The 24,090-nt window shown below is 40.2% G+C and overlaps 1 protein-coding gene across 1 annotated transcript in view; it reads right to left on the reverse strand.

Annotated features, from left to right (window-relative positions):
• Positions 1 to 211: 211 nt before the first annotated feature.
• Positions 212 to 24,090, reverse strand: part of GAD2 (glutamate decarboxylase 2) — a 93,295-nt gene continuing 69,416 nt past the window's right edge. The window contains exons 12-17 of the mRNA XM_003269375.3: positions 23,702 to 23,780; positions 18,287 to 18,436; positions 12,211 to 12,318; positions 11,792 to 11,881; positions 3,838 to 4,045; positions 212 to 734 (exon numbers count right to left, since the gene is read on the reverse strand). Of these exons, the coding sequence (XP_003269423.1) occupies positions 3,872 to 4,045; positions 11,792 to 11,881; positions 12,211 to 12,318; positions 18,287 to 18,436; positions 23,702 to 23,780 (601 nt within the window). The 3' untranslated portion in view covers positions 212 to 734; positions 3,838 to 3,871. The remainder of the gene's footprint in view (positions 735 to 3,837; positions 4,046 to 11,791; positions 11,882 to 12,210; positions 12,319 to 18,286; positions 18,437 to 23,701; positions 23,781 to 24,090) is intronic.

Genomic DNA, 24,090 nt, shown 5'->3' on the forward strand with positions numbered 1-24,090 from the left:
AGAGCTGATTGAAGGAGAAATCAGAGTGGGGCAAAGATATCCTTCAGAAGCTACAGTGTGGGCAGCTGCAGAAGAGCTTTTTTTTTCCCTACAAAAGACCCAAAGACACTTTAAGCTCCTTCACAAGTGAAGGGCCTTTGATTCTAGCAATTTGTTGAAAATCATCTCCACCATAAGACAAAGTCAGAACAATTATCCACAGCCCGAGATATGTCCACATTTATACATTTATTTGGGTTTAGAGAGACAACACAGATAAAATACTTGGATCATTCACAAGTTTATATTTGGTAGGAAGAACAGGTTGCCACATGTTTGTATATTTTATGTTTTTATTTTTTTCTGTCTTTAGCAATGGAGTAATGTTGGGGGAATGTTGACGTCATTCAGAAACACCAGTTTGGGAACGGTAGTTTGGCACACCTAACTAATAAAGACACAGTGTTTGCATTTAGCATTTGAGAACAGAAGAGCACGTGCAAAATGATACCCAGTTTGAGGTTCCTCGTCCTGCTACTATATTTACACCTGTGCCTTCTTTGTCCATATTCTGAAGAGTAGCAACTACTCCAGTGACCAGCAGAGCCAACACCTACGATTTTGGCAGCTGGTGACACTCCATAATTGGTAACGTCTGTTCTCAGAGACAAAGTGGTGTTCACCTTGCATTTTGTGAAGTCGCACAATTCTCAAAGGAAGTTTCTCAGTAGGGGACTTAGCTGAGGGCATGTTCTCAATTAGAGCCAATGTGGAGGGCAGATAGTTAGGAAAGAGAGAGAGAGAGAACAGGAACAGATGCAAATGTAGTTTTCATAATATCAAAGTTCAATACAGCTACCACACAGAAAAAGACATATCAATAATATATTGTACAAGCTTTTACGGAAACACATGTTGATTTGCAACACTGTACAGTTCAGATCTAAAGTGCACAACCCCAATCTGAGGTGACAAGACAGTATTATCCAGATAATAAAGGCAACACAGTCAGACAGAATTGATTTCCTTTTCTTTCCTCACATCCTGTGATGGTATATGAAGTCCATACCATGTATAGGTCTCAGATAAAGACATATCACACTTGTTTGTTCAAGTATTTTAAATGATAAACACAATATTGCTGTATAAATGAAAATGGCCATGTCAGTTCTGATTAAAGCTAAAACCAAACTTTTCTAAGATTTGTAAAGAATGGGCCCCATGGCACTGGGAATTTGGGCTAATATTCAAAATAATCTCCCTTCTTCCCTCCCTCCCTCCCTCCCTCCCTTCATTTCCTTCATTTCCTTCCTTCCTTCCTTTCCTTCCTTCTTCCTTCTTCCTTCCTTCCTTCCTCCCTCCCTCCTTCCCTTCCTCCCTCCCTCCTTCCCTTCCTCCCTCCCTCCTTCCCTTCCTCCCTCCCTACCTTCCTCCCCCACTCTCTTCTGACCTGATTACACATCTCCTTTCAAGACAATTTATTAAACTACTGGGACCTATTAGGCTTTTATTTGCTTCCTTCTTCGGGCTACAGTTGGTAAGGATTTCCCTGCACAGGACTGAGCAAGGCTCTCAGCCAATTTGAAGGAGTACTGGGAAGGGGTAGGGGAGTGGGGAAGAAGAGCTATTGTTGTCGCTAGAATTGTTTTGCTGGAATTTCATATATAGGCACAAATTGTCCTTTACAATTTTACCATCTCATTAACCTAAAGAGCAGCAGTTTATAATCTAGGATCTGTAACCCAAAAGATAAAGCATCCTGGAGTACAGCAGGGTTGGTTCACCAGGGCACTGGGCCCCACTGTCTTCTCCAAGAAGGACAGCAGGTTGGATCAATTAGCATCTCTGTCTCTGAAGTGGAACCTTTGGGCCTGAGGCTCTGGATAGTTGGGCAGCTATGTGCTTATTCTCAGCAGGCAGTTTTGAGAAAGGAAAGGGATGCTTGGCCATTAGACAAAGCCTAGAATGGAAGGTTATTCCTTCATGAAATTCTGTGGCACAGATGAAAGAGTTTACTTCTGATTGTCATAGTGAACCCATTTGCTTTCTAGACAGAAAGGGCCCAAAGCCATGTTCATATCAAGTTATCACTGTTTTTGCATATAGCCTGGGAGAAATAATGTAGGGGGAAGCTTATGAAAATTTCAGATGGCTGGATCCTGTGGTTATATTATAGGGCATTTCTATATATTATATTGTAGGGCATTTCTACCCATTGAAGGGCAGGGCCTTCTCTCTTCCCTTGTATACCTGCAGTCTGAGTACTGAACTACCTGGTCCATTCAGAAATGGAGAATGTTCCTAAATTTGCATTTGCAGTCTGCATATCAATCTATTGTTCTCCTATCAGCACTTGGAATCTGACGATGTGTGACCCCATAAATATCTATGGAAGCTTTTGTTAGCTCATGTTTTTCTATCAGGTTCACAGGGAAAGAAGGATTTTTTAAAAATACTATTTTGAGTTCTAAGGATCTTATTATTTCTGCATATTCTGGTCACTTTGGATCTCGATGGGAGATGGATAAAGGAAAATCTTAAGATGATGCCTCAAAATCTAGGGTGAGAGGCTTATTTCATGGAAGAAAAACAACCACCCATGGAATATAAAGTAATTATTTTGGGTCCCAGTGGTAGGGAGTCTAGTGGGAGAGACTTTGTGGGGAGGAATGGGGAGGGGATGGAAATGCGCAACTGGCCTGGAGGTAAATTTCTCTTTCCTGGACAGTGGCAATATGGCGCCAGGATGATGTCATTATTGTCCCACAGAGATCTCTTCTCCCAAGGCCAACTTTAATTTTCTGGGCTCACCACATTCTGGGAGTGTGCTTCATTCCTCTTTGCTCAGGCTGATTAGGTTTTATTTTTATTTTCTCTAATTAATTCAAATGACCAAATAAAAGAATACTATTTGGAAGATGCCTCAAGAACGAGCATCAACCTTCTGTTCAAAACAGGCCGAATTGGAAAGCAGAATAGAGACAATTACCCTAATTTAATCTGAGATGAAGCTTGGTTTGTCACGCTTGCAGAGTGAGTCCGCCAAGAGTAAAATGAGTGGAAAACTTAAAGGGGAAGAGAATCTTACTGCCAATGGGATCAATTATTTTAAACAACTTGCAGTATTCTTTTGTGTTTGTCTTGAAATACTAACTTTAGAGATGTGATAAGCCATAACATGTATAGAAAGAAGGAATAATACCTTTTAAGAATTTCGTGGGTCGATGTTTCAAAATAACTTTGCTAAGTGTTTTATTGTGCCTCCATTAAGAGAAAGGAAAAATAAATCTGGCTTAGTTTTTATATCTGCCCCTGCAGTTTGTATAACCCATATAAAATAAAAATCTATATGTTACAAAATAGGATATCTTTTTTAATATATATATTTTCCTTTTGTAAAATTATATGTATTTAAATACATTTGAAATGTTGCTATAGGTAAATTAGAAATTTTTTTCTAATACTATGAAAAAGGCAAGAGTTTTTATTGTCAACATACATTTTACATTTACTTTGTCCTTTTCACTGCACCCCAAAGAACCTTTTATGATTCAGGGGCAATTTGGCACTATTCAGTCCTACTGGTCTGAAGTGAAAATAAAGTTTGCTTTGCACACTATATTAAAAGTAAGGGAAGTATTTATAACAATTTGAAGCTTTTCCTTATTGATTAGAACATAGCCTTTTGTCACGAATTCTTAGAGAGGTATTCTAAACTTAAGAAAGGACTTTTAAAAGGAGCAATGTCTTTTTTGTTTAATTTTTAAACTCTACTTTGACACCACAATATAGAAATAGATTTACTTTGGAACAAACTACAAATACATTCACACAGTTTGTGACAACTTAATTGTCTACCTAGAGAAGTGGAACAGCTTGGTGAGCAAGGTTATTATAAATCTTGTCCAAGGCGTTCTATTTCTTCAATCAGGAAGTCAATGTCTTGGTGAGTTGCCGCAGGGTTTGAGATGACCATGCGGAAGAAATTGACCTTGTCTCCCAAGGGTTGGTAGCTGACCATTGTGGTTCCATACTCCATCATTCTGGCTTTAATCACTGGAGCCACCTGTGGGACAGACCATGTCAGCATAGTGACTTTCTCCTGGGACTCTCCCCTGAGTCAAAGAACCAACAGCAAGCAGCGTCTTTATTTCTAGCTCAAGTCAGAACCTTATTGTTTTCTCTTGAAAGAGTTACCTCCAAGTTTTCTTGGGATCAGAGAATTAGAACAGTCTAACACATTCAAGATCCTGCAAGTGATAAGAGGAATAATAAGTGATAGACTATCAGGTGCCTGCCACCTTGTCCTTGACTTTCCAGTTAGTGTTTTGGGAGGACAGGATGAATCTAGTATTGACCCCAGGCTAAATGGGTTAGCAAGACGTTTGGGGGCGTTTACCCCCCACAGTAAATGTAAAAACATTGGAATAAAAACAGTTCAGAGGATTGTTACCAAAATGTAAGTTTCAGTATCAGGTGATACATGAAGATGAGCAGACTTTTGGCAACTTTCTTGAAACCCTAGAGCTTTCTAGTTTCTTTTCGTTCTCTTTTTGCAGTGCCTCACTTTATAAGATATTTTGAAAGATAATCCTTAATAATGATGATAACTAGCTGGACAAAAAGCTGAACCCACAAGGACTTAACATATGTTGCATATCACAGACAGGATAGCACACCACAGACAAGATTGTACTCTATTTATGCCAGATTGTTGATTATAGCCTCAGTAGTTCTCTATTGTATATGAAATTAAGTTTAAACTCTAGTTCAGTTTAAAGACCTTTCATCATCCATTTATGAGGCCTCATCTTCCACCGCTTGTCAAAATGAATCTTCAACTCTGACAAGACTCCTTTATTAAATACCTCTTGAATTTACCATAGGTATTTTTATCCCTTCACACTTGTCATCAGTGTTACTATGTCATACCTGTTCTCTGTGCTTAGAATCCATCTCTTTTCTCTTCTGATTCATATCCTACACACACTTCGAGATTCCACCAAAGTCCTACAACTGCTATGAAGCCTTTCCTGACTTCTAGTGTCCATCAGTAGCTCTCTCCCTTTAAGCTGTAAACATATGATCCATGATCCTTCCCCATAGATTCTGACTATATGCTAATTTCCTACTATCCTCTTACTTTTGAGCAAATACATTTTCTTTCTCTACCTCAGCTGTCAGGTCCTGGAGGGCAGACACAGTGTCTTCTACTGTTTTTGTTGTTGTTGTTTACCAGCACAGTGCTTGGTTCATGTTGGGGGATTCCTAAATTCTTATTGCTATAAAGAGTAGCATAATAGAAACAGCTATCTAGGAAGCAAAAACTTAAATCATGTCTAACTGTACATACAATCCATATATTTACCACTGGAGTTTGTAAATATATAATATCTGATCTTCATTGCTGCAAATGGTAGATAGACATCAGAGAAACTTTTAGACTTATTTGAGTTTCATATGGTCAGAAACCCGGTTCAAAATGGAGACCATGCCTTCTATCACAGCTGGATTTATCTTAAATAGACAGTTCAATTCAAATGGAATGCTGTTATGAACATGTGGCTTATAAATATCAACTCTTAAATAATCATTGGTTTATAATGAAGTTTTCATCTTCAAAGTATCCAATGCATAAAATCAGCAACGTTCCCATTGGGTCCAATCATTTGTTAGTTACCAAAGACAAGGTCAACAGGTAGACTTCACCTTCACTTCTCATTCCGAACCTAATTTCCTTATCTAAAAATGAATGTGGATGATGATTCCAGCATTGAGATCTTCTGACTCTAGGTTGAGTTCTTATATCCCTTCCCACCCCTTGTTCCATGGGGAGGAATGTTTCTCTTGGCCTGATCCTTCTTTCACCTAAAGCATTAAGAATGTATGCAGAGCACTGGACTCATCCCAGGGAATAAATAAGAAGAAGAATTTAAATATCTCAAGTCTGAGATTAACTTCTGAAAATAGATCTACTAGCATATTCCAGCCAGAGAGGCATGAAATTTATCCTTTGTGTTGTGAGGCATGTCAAGTCAATGTGGTTCCTGCGAAGATAAATCTCAAATTAGAAAAGGAATTCCAAATCCACTTGGCTGCAGGAATTTAAGGACAAGTCACATAACTATTCCTTAGTTTTATTTGTATAATAAATCACGCTTGCCCTTTAGAACTGATAAAATAATGACAGAGCTTTACTCAGTAAATTAAAGTCTCATTTAGTTTTCACGGGCAATCCAAGCAAAAATACAGAAGAATGGCACTAATTATTAAGGACAATCATCTCCAGCTTTTCAGATGAATGCAAATCAAAGGTTAAAAGATTAATGCTAACAGCCACAAGCAAACAGATTTTGGCATAAAATAAGATTGAATCCCCTCAGTTCCCGAAGCAAGCTGAATTGGCAGAAATCACAGCTGTCTAAATACATATGACTTTTGGTTGCTTCCAGAAAATGCTGATGAACTAAAATTAGCTGGAACATGAACATCTACTTCGTTGTATATTCACTCATTGCAAGTTAAGAAGGAAAATAAGATTCAGACTATTCTGATGAATATATGTGATCTGTGAGGCCAAAATAGACACTCCTATATCAACTAAGATGGGTCCAGGGTTCAGGGCCTGGCTAGAGGGCAAATTACTAAATTCCTAATGATTGAAATTCCCTAACAATAGGCGCTATGAGACCCCCTCCTTACCCTGATTTACTAACCAGACCACTATAACTCTGACTAGACAGAAGACTGACCTTACACACATTCTTTCCTGGTAATCAACTGCAGACCTTAAGCCAGTTTTAGCAGCTTATAGATGCGGTGCACAAACTGTGTTTATGTCCTACAGTTCACCTTTTGACATGAAGAGCCAAATTTCACCTCATTCTAACACTAAAACCCTGCCCCGAAGTGAACATGGGATGTATGTTACATATATGTTTACTCATTCTGCATGTGCTCAGCTCCCCTCATAAATATGGATAGCTTCCCCCCAAAACCTACCGAATATGTATGACTCTACTGTGTGATACAGGCCCTGTGAGGCATAAAACCCAACCTGCCCTTCCCCTCTTGGAAGAGAGGGCACCTTCCGCACATGCTGGAGGCTGTCTCTTCCCCGTTTGCAAACTGATATCATCAATAAAGCTCTCCTTTCTACTATTTAGCCATCCCAGTAGTCTTTTGGATGAAATACATAGAGATTTCACTTATTTCTAGGCTTTTGTACTTTTTGGTTGGATTCTTAGCTTTCTTAAATAAAGAACGCGAGTTGAGAAAGAGTGGTTGCATGTTGAAGAATTCGCTAAAGGTATAGTCAACAAGAGCTCTTTGGGGCTGCCTTAAGAATTTTAGGGTATTGTCTTCTCTCTTGTGCCATTAGCTTTTTCAGTCCTTTAGAAAGCAATAACCAGGGGACTTTTCCATAATTGGAATCCACATTTGTCTCTTTCAAAGAGGGTGCATAGTAAAGCATCATGAAATAAAGTTAAAATATATCACAGAAATGTATTTTTCACTATGTCTTAGAAAACCTCTTTGTTTTTACATTTTGGAAGACTGTGAGAAATTTTTGAAAAATGTAAAAGCAGAATAATTAAATGAGAAATTCTAAACTGTTGGCTAGGCTTGGTGGCTCATGCCTGTAATCCCAGCACTTTGGGAGGCTGAAGTGAGCAGATCACTTGAGGTCAGGTGTTTGAGACCAGCCTGGCCAACATGGTGAAACCCCGTCCCAACCCTGTCCTGACCAAAAAATATAAAAATTAGCTGGGTGTGATGGTGTGAGCCTGTGATCTCAGCTACTCGGCAGGCTGAGGTGGGAGAATCACTTGATCCTGGGAGGTGGAGGTTGCAGTGAGCCGAGATGGCACCACTGTACTCCAGCCTGGGCAACAGTGAGACCCTGTCTTAAAAAAAAAAAATTCTAAAATGCTAGCATTTCACCAGTTAAATCCTCTATTGCACTTAATAACACACACTTTCAAGGAGTCTGTGTTAAATATAAGGCAAGGCTACTTCCTTACAAATTTAGTATTAAATCCACTGCTAACCTTTTAAAAGTCCTCCAATCAGTGTAGGACTATAAAAGCTGACAGAACCAGATAATGATCAAGAATAACAAAAATTAAAATAAGAAGATGAAGAACAAGAAACACAAGAGGTGATCAATAGACCAGCCCTTTTGGTTCTTGTTTGGTAAACATTGGCACAGCTCACTTGCTACCCCTCCCTGTGTCCAAGGCATGTGTGTGGCGTCACATCCTCAAAGTGCCCCAAGCATTCATCATCTCCACTACCTCAGGGACGAAGCACCATCTGCAAGATCATAGTCCTGACACGGCAGCAGGAAGCACACTGACTGGATTCTCGTGTTTACCACCCTCATGAAGATATGACTGTACTTGCTTTATTAATAACTTCTGTTATCCAGATATTTGTCCCCAAACTAGTGCACTCTAGAAAAAGGCTTATGAGCCACTATTAGGCCTCCTAAATGTTGTTTCCCTTCCTTATTCTGGAATATGCCTAAAGTATTTGCTATAGATGGAATTTTTCTGTCCTCCCAAAATTTATATGTTGAAATCTTAACCCCCTAATGTGATATTAGGAGGTGGGGCCTTTGGTATGTGATTAGGTCAGGAAGACACAGTCTTAGGGACCCCAGAGAGCTCCCTTGACCTCTTTCTGCCATGTGAGAATACAGGGAGAAAAAAGCTGTTGATGAACCAGGAAGTAGGGGTTTCACCAGACACAGAATCTACTGGCACCTTGATCTTGGACTTCTCAGCCTCTAGAACAGTGAAAAATAAATTTCTGTGCTTATAAGCTACCCAATCTATATTAGTCTGTTTTGGCAGCCCAACCAGACTAAGATACAATTTTAGCTCAACAAATGATTTTTGAGTTCCTATTGTGCACTACAGCTATGAATCAGGCAAGATGGTACAAAGAGTAATTCTCTGCCTTGTCTTGTCCAGAATTTAACTTTGTTCTTTTGGTTCCCATAAACCACACAGGAAACTCCGTATTTCCCCCCATTTTGGGTCTATATCGGCAGGGACCAAGAGAACTCTGTGCAGTGATGGAGATGTTCTGTTTCTGCGTTATCCCATAAAGCAGCCATTGTTCACAAGTTGAGCAACTGAAATGTGGCTAGTGCAATTGAAGAACCAAAGTTTTAGTTGAATTTAATTTTAATGATTTAAATTTAAATATGAATAGCCACATGTGGCTATTACTACCATACTGGACAGCATAGATTATTTCACCTCAGTTCTTTTCCCTCTGGGACTGTGTGTGTGTGTGTGTGTGTGCATATGAATATTTTACTGATTCCTGGACATGATACTTTAAGGGTGACTTTCCAGAAAGTCTGAAAAAATCATTGGCATAGATGAACAAAAGTTAAACTTGTTATTCATGTGGTTCTATTTTCATTTCCAAATCTGGATTGCTGAATTCTCTTGATTACAGTAATAAAAATGGAGAAAAATCAGGAGAATTCATTTTGCAATCCCCAGAGATTTTCATATTTGAATTGTCAACAGTATAAAAACAGTTTACTAGTATTCTAATTGCCATCTCCAGGAAATAATCTCCATCCTCATTTCTCATTACTGCTCATATGAGGTGCTGAAACCTAGGAGGCATTTGAAGAGTGATATTTAAACGGGGGAGCCTCCGAGTTGACTTTTGTTCAGAAAATGATAAAAAAAAGTTTTTATTCTGTATTCCCATCTTGCTCCATCCCTCAGCCCAGTGATAATGGACTGATTCAACAAATGAAATCAGCCAAACTAGTCCATGGATTCTCTTTCTGGTCAGTCAGTTCAATAAGGAAGTGAAAGGCAAAAAGAATGGAGGCATCTAATTTCTAACTAACTGGTCAAATAAGTCGTTGTTAAGAAATTTTACATTATGAAGGTATATCATAAAAATTCCAGGAAAAATATGAATTTTTTCCTCTCAAATGACAGCAGACACCCACACCTCCTATTCTCGTTGTTATTGCCTGCATCGATCATCTTATCCAATGTGACCTCTACTCATTCCCTCCCACTCTATGAGTTTGATTTCCCAGAATGAACCAACTTCACTAAACCATCAAACACAACCACAGCCCCTTCCAGCTCAGACACACACACCACAGATCCTGGTTCTAGAAGCTTTCTTCCATTTTTTCCTCTAGATCAGGGGTTCTCTAGCTCAGCTGCACACTGGAATCATCTGGATAACTTTCGGAATCATTCCCAGGCCCATCGAAGCACAATCTGATTACATTTTCAGGGTGAGACCTGGTCACTAGTGTCTTTTATAAAGTTTCTGGATGATTCTAATGTATGACCAGGATTGCAAATCACTACTCTAATTAGGAGGCTTGGTTTAAAGACCTCAGCCATGTGGAAGTTTTCTCTGATGAGGAGTTTGATCTTGGGTTGCTTAAGGGCAGATGTTAACACGTAAAAGCTTTAGTGAAGGTTTTATATCTACACAAAATCCTCTTCTTCATTTTACATAGAAGGAACTAAAGTGTTCCCAAAGGTCAATGAGACAGCCCAATCTCCTGAGCAGTGAGGGGACAGCCTGTGGGGCTCTTGGCAGTGACTGGAGGAGGTTCCCTCTTTTATGATAAATGAAAAGAACCCCCAAACCAACCAAATCAACTCTGAGATCCAAGTCTACACGACCATCCCTAGTTTCGATGGGGGACAGGTCCTGCATATACCCCGCTTCGATGTGCACTGTAAACCCCATTTCACCCATGTATAAGTGCTGGGAGCAGGAGAGGATGAAAGATTAAGGGTGTCTTACTGACCACAGTATAATTTAAAGCTCAAGCCCTTAGGATCTGGACGCAGACTTTCTGTGAGATTTTGGGAGTTACATTTTCTCCCTGTGCGTCAGTTTCTCCATCAGCAAGATGGGTGGACAATCCTTCCCATGTCAGGTTGCTCTGAGGCTTTAAGTGACCTAACACCTGATATTGAGCTGGGACACAATACACACTCAAAACAGTGGCTGTTATTATTGCTCTTTGCCCTCCTACCTTCCGGGGGTCACCACAGCTCCAAGGACACACCCAGGGTAGCCTTGACCTTGGCAGCTCAAGAGGGTCAGAAGCAGTGTTGTTTGCTAACCATTTCTGGTACCTAAAGTCTCTCTTGTGCTTGTAACTGAGCACCAGTTTCACTTGGAACATCAATGAACTTCAGCAACATCCTTGCTGCTTTGTGAATGCCAGCAAAGGTTATCGCCTGACTACTTCTTTTAAGACATCATAAACTCACTCTCAGAAAACAAGCAAATAGAGTTGTTAAAAGTCTGCATAGGCCGGGCACAGTGGCTCACGCCTGTAATCTCAGCACTTTGGGAGGCCAAGGCAGGCAGATCACCTGAGGTCAGGAGTTCGAGACCAGCCTGGCCAACATACTGAAACCCCATCTCTACTAAAAATACAAAAATTAGCTGAGTGTGGTGGCGGGTGCCTGTATTCCCAGCTACTCAGGAGGCTGAGGCAGGAGAATTGCTTGAACCCGGGAGGTGGAGGATGCAGTGAGCTGAGATCATGCCACACTGCAACTTGAAGACAGAGTGAGACTCCATCTCAAAACAAAGAAAAAAGAAAAAAAAAAAGAAAAATGTCTGCATATATCAGGCTCTATATGTCCGGGCTCTGTGGAGGTCCACAGACGGGAATGGGCCCATGTACCCAGGTAGGCTCTCTCCTAAGGCCACAGGCATATGTCATAAAGAAGATGTGCACATGAAAGGCTCAATACACACATGTATCAGAGGAGCTTGGAGCACTGACCTTCGAGAGGCGACTCATTCTCTCTTCATTGTCTTCCAGAGTACGCAAGCTCGGAGGAATGTACCAGAAGCAGACATTTGTGTGCTGAGGCTACAAAGAGGAAAGGAAGATTCACATTTGGCCCAGGCTGGCAATTTTGAAAATTCCAAGAACATTTCAAATCGATGTATTCAGCAGGTTCAAAACACAATTCCCACTTTTCAATCAGGAATTGCCATTGGAGGGCATGATTTTGATAATGTTATATGGACCACTTGGTGAGTTTGGTCTTTATTCCAGCTCGGAATAGCTACCCCGTCATCCACTGCTCCCCTCTGTGATGGTCCCACTTACCTGGACAGCACATCATTTACATCATATCAGTGATGAGGGTTGGAATTGACTAAACTTTCTGGGATTGTAGAAATCCAAATACATACCTTCCCGTCAAACACCATCTCATATCCTTCTCGGTTTTTTATGATGTTGTATAAATACTCTGCCAACTCCAAACATTTATCAACATGCGCTTCAAACCCAGTAGTCCCCTAGGTAAGAGAAGGACACAGCTCATTAGGCAGGCTAAGAGTGTGGAGGAAGCGATTTCCCTGGAGAATGATGGTCATCCTGCCATCTCCGTCTTAGCCCCGTCTGGCACTTTCTCCACACAAGGCTGTTTCCAAAGGCTTTTTCAGCACTAGTTTCTCTTCATTGCTCTCCCTGTCAGGTGCTTTTGTTCCCTTTCATTACTGCTTTCTACACGGGACTCCTTTTCTTTCAGAGCCTCCATTCCCCAGGCAATTAGTTTGACTACTCAAGGGGAAAATGTGCCTCTGCTATTCACAGGAGTAATCATGGAAGTCATTAATAACAGGAGGGCTGAGCTACTCTCTTCCTGCAGATAAAAAGCATCACCAGAGACCCCCCAGAATGCCTGCTTAGTCCCCCTCCAACGTGTACATTTTCCATTCCCAGAGCCCATCTTTGTCTGCCAGTGTACCTGATACAGGACAAATTGGGTAGGTGCTCACTGACTTCATTGAACAAATGAATGCAGGAATTTTAGGGAGCACCCAGATGCTTTGTTAGCCTGTTGAGCTCTGTAGAGTTCTCTTTTGGGGGCAGATAAATGACTCACGTGTCTGTAATGGGTGAACATTATCACTGATTTCTTTTAGTTTCTGGGTCTGGAAGCCCTGAATCCAGACTTGGGAAAACCAACACAACAGTCTTGGACTGGAGCTGTTTAACTGACATCGGGACAGACAAGACAGTTACTTTTCAAAATGGCTTCCCTCTTATCTCCTTGGGTGTTTACTGGGTGCTGAAGGAGAAAGCTTAGAGAAAAAGCCAGTGCTCATCTCAGAAGCACTTTGAACCTGCCTACCAGTAACTTCTCCAGCAGGGAACCTGGAGAAAGCAATTGTAATGGAGATGAGATGGGCCCACTTGCCTGTTTCATACAGGATCACATCATCTCAGCTAAGGGGGCCCAACATAGCCTAGGGACTTGTGACATCTGAAGCAGGCTTAAGAACAAGCTGCCCTGGAGATATCAAATGGGTTCAGAAATTCACTTTTTTGGAGACTGCTGCCCCAGGTTGATCGGCTCAAGGAGGCTGATAGGTTCCTGATGCCTCCCTAGGAAGAGCTTGGGCTGATGACTGATGCTTGGCCAGCACCCATACCAGGAGCTCTGTGCATCTATTGGTGCTAAGGAGATTATAATTGGTTTGGAATGACCTGACAGTTTGGGTTCAGTTGGGATGGACTGTAGGTAGAAGTGTGGGAAGCTAATTGCTCTTCTCCCACCTGGATCCTTTGGACCAGTCTGGAGTTGGGTTTAAACTTTTGCATATCTGATCTAGGATATGGCATGACCAGCCTGCCTCTGACCCTGTCCAGCTGAATGGCCTTGGCTAATCTCTCTGATCAGATGGGAATGATGATGCCTCTCTGATTTCCCACGAAGAAGAGTTTGCACTGCAACAGCAATGGGATTACTAAAGACCTCTGGTTCCCCTGGTCTGGGACCTTGCTATGGGGATGATCATGGGCCATGTGACTGCTCCTTTAGTTGGGGGCTAAAGACATACACGGGGAATGACACAGAAAACTGTAGTGTGCCCTGGGTGCCTCCCATTCATATTGAATATTTATGGGATTAAGACCCACATTTTATTTTCAAGGTTTTGAAGGCTTTCAGGAGATTCTTCAAAATTCTTTCATTCATTAAATACTTCAGCAATCTCACGTGTTCAGCTGCTGCCTCCATGTGGTCTTGGGGTTTGACATCTTGAGAGCTGGTCATGATCATTCTCTGCTTCTTGAAATGCTTTTATAAACATTCACAGGCCCCAGAGACAGTGTCTTTGAAATAACTACCGAATCCCTTGCTGTTATCTCAATTTTTGCTGCTACCACCCTAGTTCAGGCTCTGTTACTTTTCACCTGGAACGTAGCTCCCAAGTCGCCCTTCAGTCAATTGGACTCTCCCTTACTCTCATAATATGCACTGAACTCCTGCTCAACCACTCCATGGAATGGCCTTCTCACAGCACTGCTGGGTGAAATCCTGCTTCTTCAACCTATCCTGTTCAAGTCCTATCTCAAAGGTCATCTCTTTGTGAATCACCTTGATTCTTAAACTAGGAATGAGCTCTCCATCCTTTAAATTCCCCAGATGTATCTGGATTTCTTTTGTGATCAGTCCTAATCTGTCATTTATGATGGATTTCTGTGCATTTATCTTATCTTGTCTGGAAAATGACAGCCTCCTTACCCCATTCAGTACTAGACACGATGATTGATGCTGAATATCTACTTGTTAAAATAAATTAATATTTTAGAGAGAAAGTAAACATTCAGTCATTTTCAGCAAAGGATGCCAGATGTCCATTTCCCTTTAATAATTTTTTCCTAGTATTTTTTTTCCTCAGCCATTTGCCAGTCCCTCTGTTATCCATATTTTTAATTAGAAAAGCTAATCATAAAAAAACCAGAAGGAAAACTGACGATTTGTATGACTACATACACACACAGAGATTTGCTATGAAATCTTGCTTGTTATAAATGAAGCCATTCCTGTAGGCCTAAAAAGGGAATGTAGGAGAATCGCTTGAACCCGGGAGATGGAGCCTGCAGTGAGCTGAGATCACGCCACTGCACTCTAGCCTGGGCAACAGAGCAAGACTCCATCTCAAAAAAAAAAAAGAAAAAGAAAAAGAAAAAGAAAAAGGTTGGGGGGAGATGTAATTTTAAGTTTATTTACTTATTTTTGTTGGCTACTGAGTTTTATCCACTGTAGGAATATGTCAACGTTGGGAAATAATCATTAGGTCCTAGGATTATTTAATAAAATGCAGACAAAATGAAAGGCCGACTCCGTAAGAGGAGAGTCGAGGGTAGGCACTGGGCCTTTGCTGATGATAAACATCCATATCTTAACCAGCTAGTATGCCTCTTAGCATCCTAAATCAGGGGTCTTATTTTTTTGCATAAATTTGTTCTAATCAACTTAATTTGGACTTAATATGATGGCTGTCATCAGTGCTTTTAGCTCCATTAGTCACTAGCAGATTAGTTCAAAGAATAATTTATACTTATGCTATTTTTCACGGGGTTTATCTTAGGAGAAAATGTGGAAAACACCAAATTCTCCAGGCATGTCTGATAACAGAGGGTTTAGTGAATTAATGCTATGTTCTTCCTCTCCTCCTCCTTACTCTTTTCCAGATTGTTTTCTTATTCCTGTGGGGAGGCAAGATTCACATCATAGCCAACTTTTTCATGGCTCTTCTTGCGGGAAGAGGATGACTTCTTCCTTGGCCAGTGTGGCTAGAGAGAGAGCTTTGCTGTGAGAATACAATTTTCCTCACCTTTGATCTAGATTGTAGGACTTAGCTTATTACTTTAATAATGATTATCATTTCATTTTTCAAAAAAAATTCACAAAGGTTTAGATTGAAAAACAAAATGGAAGTTTTTGCAGCTTAGATGTCTAGATACCTGAGGTGTTTCCACAAGGAAGTAAAAGAATAAGTAACGCAGAGGCTGTGATTTTCTCTTTTCATCCCCTTCCCTGGTGACTTCATGGGGCCCTTGCCTTTATTTTGGGCTTCATCTGGTCCTGCTGCTGGATTCACACCTGATGCCCTCCATGTTATTTCTCTAAGAACCTGCGCTGCCCCTGCTGGAGAGGAGGCTTCAGATGGAAAGGGAGCAGCAGAAACTGATGAACCGTGAGAGAAACGTTTTCCTATAAATATCGCTGATGATCATTATCTTAATAAAAACACCACAGGGGAAAAAAGACACAAAGAATGATACTTGAAGTAAGAGGGAACTTGGCACAATATTCAGAGATCAAGGTTTCCTCAGCTTGTTACCTGATATTTACATTCATCATTTTGTAATTCCCACCAATCAATGAAATGAAAAACCTGCTTATTTTAAAGCTGCTTGGAGGTACATCAATACTTTACATTCTTGATTGCTTTGGGTTTTTCTTCCAAATGAAAGTGTTATTGCTAGCAGAATGAGTCTCCCATTGGGTGGCGGGGACCAGATACTTGTCCTTGTTGGGCTGTCAATTTTCAAAAGAGGAAGGGGGCCCATCACCCCACCGTTACCAGGCAACACAGTGGAGCTTCACTTCATGTAAAGCTCCTGATATTTAGCTTCTTGTAGCTGCCTGATATTTAGCAACATGTAAAAAAAGTTCAGCTGGAGTAAACACTATTAAGGAGGCTTCCCTGAAGGATGTACAGTCCAGCCATCCTTGGAAACCACCCAAAAGTTATTTCTTCTTTAAGCAAGACCATCTTTCTGTTTAAACTGCATCTTTTTGCCAGAATGGACTTAAAGGAAATTCCACAAAATATTTGTGAGTCACATTGCTTCACTCGAAAACTCCCTCTTTTTCTTGTGAAGAACCCCATCATCTAAACTGCTTAAAGTAATTTAGGTTACTTTAAAAAAATTATAAACAAAACATAAGGAATGCATTGCCGTGGACATGGTTCCTACCTTTTTACACAGACTTGTGGAAGAACCCATTCACTGGTCTTATCCTGGTATACTTCACTCCTGCTGACCAAATTATTTGCTTTTTCTTATGGGACTGAGCATGTTACCTCTTTAAGTAGGCTATTTACACACCTTAGCGCCAAATGTATATCCTCTCCACCAAGCATAAAGGACCTCATGGTATCCCAGCTTTCCCTTGTGAACGTCGTTAGAATCAAAATGGAGTCACTAATGCTAAGAAAATCCTGATAGATAGAGCCAGGGAATACCATGAAGAGAGGGTTCTCATGCCTTGTATACTAGATAACAAAAACTGTCACAGAAGACTGCAAAAATTACAACCTTGCTCAAAGGCCACCACAACCTTACATACAAAAAAATCCTTCTGCAAGGACATCTGCCTAGCAATTGCCTATCCAGCCTCAGACTGGCATCACCCTTGTTATTGATCTTTGTAGCCAAGGATATTTATCTCAAAACAATTATGTAATCTTCCTCATTTCTTCCTTTAAAAACCTTTGTCTTCCTTTACCTCCTTTGAATGTGCATAGAGTTTACTATGGTATATGTATTCCTATTGCAATGCTTTATTTCCAAATCAACATCTTTTAGAGAGACTTTCTCTGTTATTAAGGTTGACACCTTTAATCGCTCCCTTTCTCTCTTATGTCAGGTTTCCTCGAATTCTCTTTTTGCATTGGAGTTTCTATAGTACATACAGCTGGCTCTGTCTATTTATCTCCTACAGGAGATAAATGAAGGCAGATGGGCAGGCACTAATTTGTGACCTTTAAGTTAAGAATCTGGTCAAAATTAAAAATAAAATCTTTGACCTATCCAGCCTGCTTACATTTAAACATAAATGTAGTCTCCTGGAAGGTTACAATTAGGTCCAAGCAAGTCCTGCACACTGTTAGTGAGTTTTCCTTACTGAAAAAAAGAGGTATCACCTACAGTTAACATTCAGAGGGAAACACAGAATCTACATAAAAGGAGGTGATTAGGTATTTCGGGAGATTGGGGGGAAAAAAAAGCTTTGTAACTAGAGGTTATCCCTTGAAATGTCAAAAAATAAGCTATCATGGTGGGCTTTTTACCTTTTTTTTGTTCTCCAGACCTATACTTTCAGATTGCATTCACCTACCCAGGTGATCAATCACTGGGTAAAAACCAAGTTAGCGACAAAAACCAACAACAATAACAATAAACACCTGTTAAAATTCAAGGTGTTCTGCTATATAAAGCAAAATGCATTTGTTTTCTAGATGAGTGAGCATTTGAATCAATTTGGCTAGAAAAGAAACAAATGATGGATTTGATTATATTTTTCCTCATGTCGAATGAAGGTACTTAGATGCAAGTTTAAAGAAAGCAAATCTTGGGTAAGGAATTTCAATTTGGAAATCACTTTTTTGACATTTCATAATAGGGGTCACCAGATAAAGGTTCTGTTTTTAGTTGACATTTAGCTGGTCCATACACACTCACTTTTGCCCTCCACATCAGCCACAGTTTAAAAACATCAACGTGGCGTCCGCACTGTAAGGCCTTGTCTCCAGTGTCATAGGACAGGTCATAATGTTTATCCTGCTGAAAGAGGTAGGAGGCATGCATTTGGTTGCAATTCTGCATCAATCCCTACAAGAGAGAAGAGAAAATTTAGTAAATTCTACTGACTACTCATTAGATTTATGCTGGTAAATATTAATAAGAAAAAAATAAAAGTAAGAGATAATGGCATATCTTAGAGACAGAAAACAGTACGAATCAATTTTAAAAAAAAGAATGGGGCCAATTCTGGACAGGAGTGTCTAGGTTGTTGTAATGGTCAACTCTGTGGGATCAGTGGCTTAGGGTCAAATGTCACGGAGGTTAGCAAGGACACATTTATACTTTTACTCTCCCTTTTAAGAGAAGACATTTATAAAAATCAACTGATAAATAAAAATCACAACCAGAGCATACATTTATATTTAAAGGTTCCCCTTCTTTGGGAGAACATCCTACTATTCTGGTTTTGTCGTGATTAAAATATTTTGGAAACTCTTTGGTTTCGTGAAATATTATTAGTGTGGTTCTTCTAGTATTTCCATCCATATCTAGTTCAAGTACTTTATCATTTAGCTGTCAGGGAGTTTGAGCTCCCTTTGGAAATCATAGCTTTTAAGACAGCTCATTGCTATCATTTTTATATGCTGAAATCTAAAAAAAACAAAAAACAAAAACAAAAAACAATCACACATTGCAATTTTGAGGTGAATTTCAATAACCAATCTTTGAAATGTCATGTTCCCCTCTCAAGAGTGGTCAGAGCTTCAGTCCTGCATTCGCATACTCAGTTCCTTGAGATAGTTAAGTGGAAAGTTGCATCATCAATTGCCATTCATTTGCCCCAGCACTGTAACCTTACTATGGAAATGGGCAGCAAAATGATTGAATTATTCCATAGAATAGTGACTGAATGATGTTTTCCGACTAAAATAGTATCGCCAGTCTCTTCACTAAAAACCCCGTGTTTCAATTTGTCACAAAACATTGGAAGCCTTTGACTATTTTGTTCTCTTCTGTCTAATTGTGATTTTACAAAAGCTTTGGCATTTGGTTTTGTTTCTTTTGTGACTCATGACAAAAGAAGACAAGACTAAAGTGTCATCACTTAGTTGAAGTTAGAAGTGAGAACACTTCTGAAAACTGTCCACACTAAAACACAATGCAATGCAACCACAATTTTAATTTGGTTTTGAAAGACGGAGTGCTGAAATGGTAGACAACTGAACTGGACTCTACCTTGCAGTTTAGGCTTCACATATATTGGAATCCATTCATTATTTTTCAGAATAAGAAAAATTAAATACGATGTATTTGTATTAGATCAGCAGAAATATACTGAACTCGAAAAAGAAAATTCACTTGAAGACCAATAAGGTGAAAATTTGCAACACTCGCTTTTATTTGGTTTCATGGTCACAAAAACTGTGTACCATTATTCCTCAGGCCATGCAAGCTCACACCTTGGTGCCATCAATACTAAGGAAGACCACCTCAGAGAGTGTGGAATGCTGAATGGATCAGACCCATTCCTGCTGTGATAGAAAAAAACAACTCAGAAACACGTGAGCCCTAAAAAAGCTGGATGGCCGGGTGCGGTGGCTTACACCTGTAATCCCAGCACTTTGGGAGGCCGAGGCGGGCAGATCACGAGGTCAGGAGATCGAGACCATCCTGACTAAGAGGGTGAAACCCCGTCTCTACTAAAAATACAAAACATTAGCTGGGCGTGGTGGTTGGCACCTGTAGTTCCAGCTACTCTGGAGGCTGAGGCAGGAGAATCGCTTGAACCCAGGAGGTGGAGGTTGCAGCGAACCAAGATCATGTCACTGCACTTCAGCCTGGGCGACAGAGAGAGACCCCATCTCAAAAAAAAAAAAAAATGCTGAACAGCCAGTCTCGTTATTGTACAACATGACAAGCAAAAGGGATGCTGTTTTCCCTACAGAAGGCCTTAGTGAGATGATGTCCTGGTCCTGAGCCATGAAAAAGTTATAGACCATCCTGTCCCAAACTATTTAAAACATACTAATAGTTGCTGTACATAAAGAGATTCCCGTGCTCAGATAAATTTAGGAAACTCTATATCATCTCGTCTTTCTTTTTAGATACTGCAATACGTATCAGCATATTAAGGGCCCCAATAAGCCCTGAAATTACGTAAGTTGTTTTTAACTCTAAACCAATATATTCCAGCCTTTTTAAAACTGAGAACTCTCTTATTGGGGAACACTTATTACCATCTTATGGAACGGCACTATTCCTTGGATGCCAATAAACAAATGCTGTCAGAGCATCATAAACTCTTGGATTTGTAAGGGAATTTAGAGCTCGTTTACTCTATTCCTACTCAATAAAGGAATCATTTCTACACCCTTACTAATAAGTGGCTGTCCAATCTCCCTAATCACCTCCCCTTATTAATTTATTCCTATTGTTGGACAGCTTAATTTTTAGAAGTGTTCCTTTTATTGAACCCAAGTCAGACGTTCTGATTTTGCCGTCAAATCTCTACCACCCGGTGTTACTAAACCAGCTCTCCAAAGCCTCAACGAAAACCCCAATCTCTTCCATTTGAGAGTCCTTTAAATGGTGAAGGCTGCCATCCTCCTCTCAGCCCTTTTCTTTTCTTTTCTTCCCTAGGCTAAACATCTTTAGTTATTTCAATCATCCCTCTTACACATTTACCAACTGGTCCCCACAGTTTGGGCTCTAGCTTGATGGAACCCCATGGATAATCTGATACCAAGCTAAGCAGAGCACAGCAGGTGTGGTTTAACTAGAGGAGGGTGGGAGACCACCACCTTCTCCTGCTGAAATTCCACTTCCTGTATTTCATTAATGTACTTTGTGTGGCATTTTTCTCTTGACTCGTTGTTGACCCTGCAGAGCTAACATCCTTTGCCTTTTTCACAAGTCCAACAATTTAGCTGTAGAAACAAGCCTTCCTTGTCCAATCAAACTATAACCATGGTATACACGGACCTAAGAGCACAGCCTTACAATGATCTCCAATAATAATGTCCCTTTTTGGATGTGGCTCACTGCTCCAGTCTGTAAAAATCATCTTGTATTGTGATTCCATCCCTACACACATTTACTCTACCTCCCAGTCTCCTCTCATCTGAAACATTAATAAGCTTCTATGTTTTACTCAAACAGTCCGTGAATATTTCGAATGGTACAGGTTAGGTACCAAGCCATAGGCTCTATCCTGGGTAACATCAAATTGCCAGTCAGTAGGTCCTTCCGACACAGTCATCTAATCAGTTCCAAATCTTTCTATTTTCCTCCGGCTCACATTTCCCTTTTGGTCTGTAAGGAAATGATGGGAGCCACTGTAAAAACATCTGGCTGAAATCTAAATAACAAAAATTTATTTTCTCCTTTGAAGTAATTGTAGCTGAGGTTTGCATGAGCTAGGGCAAATGATAATACATTGGACTGTATTTTTAACTGATGAGAAACCAGTCCAAAAGGATATTTTCCAATGCATTCATCTCATTTTGAGGGGAAGTTTCTGTCTTCAATCCTGTGTCCATATTTTTATTACTGATGAGGACACAGAAGGCGTGCTGTGTAAATTTGAAGTTGACAACAGGCGGTATTAAGAACCACAGAAGTAATAACACTCTTTGACCCAGCACTCCCACTTTGAGGAGTCTACTTTGAGAAAATAATCAGGAATGTGATCAAAGGTATATGTTTAAGGATTTTATCAAGTCACTCTGTAAAACACTGGTTAATATTTTAACTATAGAGATATGGTTCATTCCGGGAAGCGGAGCTTGCAGTGAGCCGAGATCGCGCCACTGCACTCCAGCCTGGGTGACAGAGCAAGACTCCATCTCAAAAAAAAAAAAAAAAAAAAAAGAGAGATATGGTTCATTGAATTATGTGATAGAATAATATGAGGCCATTAAAAATCAGGTTTTGGAAGATCATGCTCACAATATAATGTAAAATATAAAGAAGAATCAATATGTATATATGAGGTATATGAGGTAGATGATAGCAATTTTAGTATAAATATATATTTATACATTTTAAATATATTTATTTCTAGAAAAAATTGTGGGAGAAAATATTAACAACTGTAATAATGGTTATCCCTAAGTTATACAAATTTGAAGTGACTCAATTTATTTATATGTTCTGTTCTGCCTCAATTTTCTAAAATAATGTATTAACCATACAATTAGGAAAAAAGCAAAATATTTTTAAGTAAATGAAGATAGATATTTGGCCGGGCACAGTGGCTCATGCCTGTGATCCCAGCACTTTGAAAGGCTGAGGTGGGCGGATCACTTGAGGCCAGGAGCTCTTGACCAGCCTGGCCAGCAACATGGTGAAACCCTGTCTCTACTAAAATCACAAAAATTGGCCAGGTGTGGTGGCGGGTGCCTGTAGTCCCAGCTATTTGCGAGGCTGAGGCATGAGAATCACTTGAACCCAGGAGGCAGAGATTGCAGTGAGCCAAGATCACACCATTGAACTCCAGCGTGGGTGACAGAATGAGACTCTGTCTCAAAAAAAAAAAAGTAAATGAAGATCAACATTTAAAAATTCTTTTAATCTGGGGTTGCTTTATTAATGCTAAGAAGAGAAAATTGAATGGGGATCATCTGAAGCTCCTTATTTGGGTTTCATCAACAAAATAAATGCAGGAGTGAGGAACTATGGGTCCGGCCTGGAGTCACGGAAGGGAGATGCAGCGGCCTTGACCAACAGTACTCACCTACTGAGAACGGCCCTAGGCCTGGTCAACAGAACCATCTTGAATGAAAGTGCTCATTGATGCTGCTTCTCTTTTCTGGTTAATAAGGATGCAGCTTCCCTACACTTTGAACACGGCTTTAAATATTAAATAGATAGACTGTAATCATGAGATAGAACATGCACACATACATATACATGTTATGTACCTGGATCCTAACACTACCCTTAATCCTATATCATGTATATTTGTTATATAGGAAAAATGATCTCCTCTCAGATTCCAGAAAAAAAAAAAGAAACCTGGAAATTTAAATTTTTGAGAGAGTGACATAGAGGGTCTCTGGATTGGGGGAATGCAGGAACAGTTGAGGAAAGGGGTATCATACTGAAAACATGGAGATTAGGTCAAAGTTTATGTTCTGAAAGTTGAGGTCCTCTTATCCTTTCTTCCCCATTAGGCACCAGACCTTCACCCTGCAGACAGGAATCTAGAAAGAGCTCTCTGGGGAATGTGAGTAGCACCATGGAGAAGACCCGGTGATCTTGACATTTCCAGAGAAAGTCAACCGCATTTTATGTGACAGTGACAGTCAAAGCCCATGCACAGACTGGGACACAGAGTCAGGAGAGACATACCTCTTCTCTAACCAGGAGAGCAGAGCACTGCAAAGGGACTCCCATCATCTTGTGTGGATTCCACGTCACAGAGTTGGCCCTAAAATAAACAAATCACGTAAGCGGGTGGCACTCCACCCTGACAGGCTCAGGGCACGCACAACCAAGCTTCAGTTTCTTGGTACCGTGTCTCAGACTCCAGATTGACACTAAATGTATTTATTTATTTTAATTTAAAAAATTAAATAGATTGAGGGGATACAAGTGTAGATTTATTACATGCATATAGTGCGTAGTGGTGAAGTCTGGCCTTTTGGTGTACCCAGCACCCAAATAGTGACCACTGTACCCAACACGTAATTTTTCAACCCTCACCCCCATCCCATGCTCCCACGACACTGTATTTAGTA

Source organism: Nomascus leucogenys, chromosome 18, assembly GCF_006542625.1.
Source record: "Nomascus leucogenys isolate Asia chromosome 18, Asia_NLE_v1, whole genome shotgun sequence".
Taxonomy (NCBI): Eukaryota; Metazoa; Chordata; class Mammalia; order Primates; family Hylobatidae; genus Nomascus; species Nomascus leucogenys.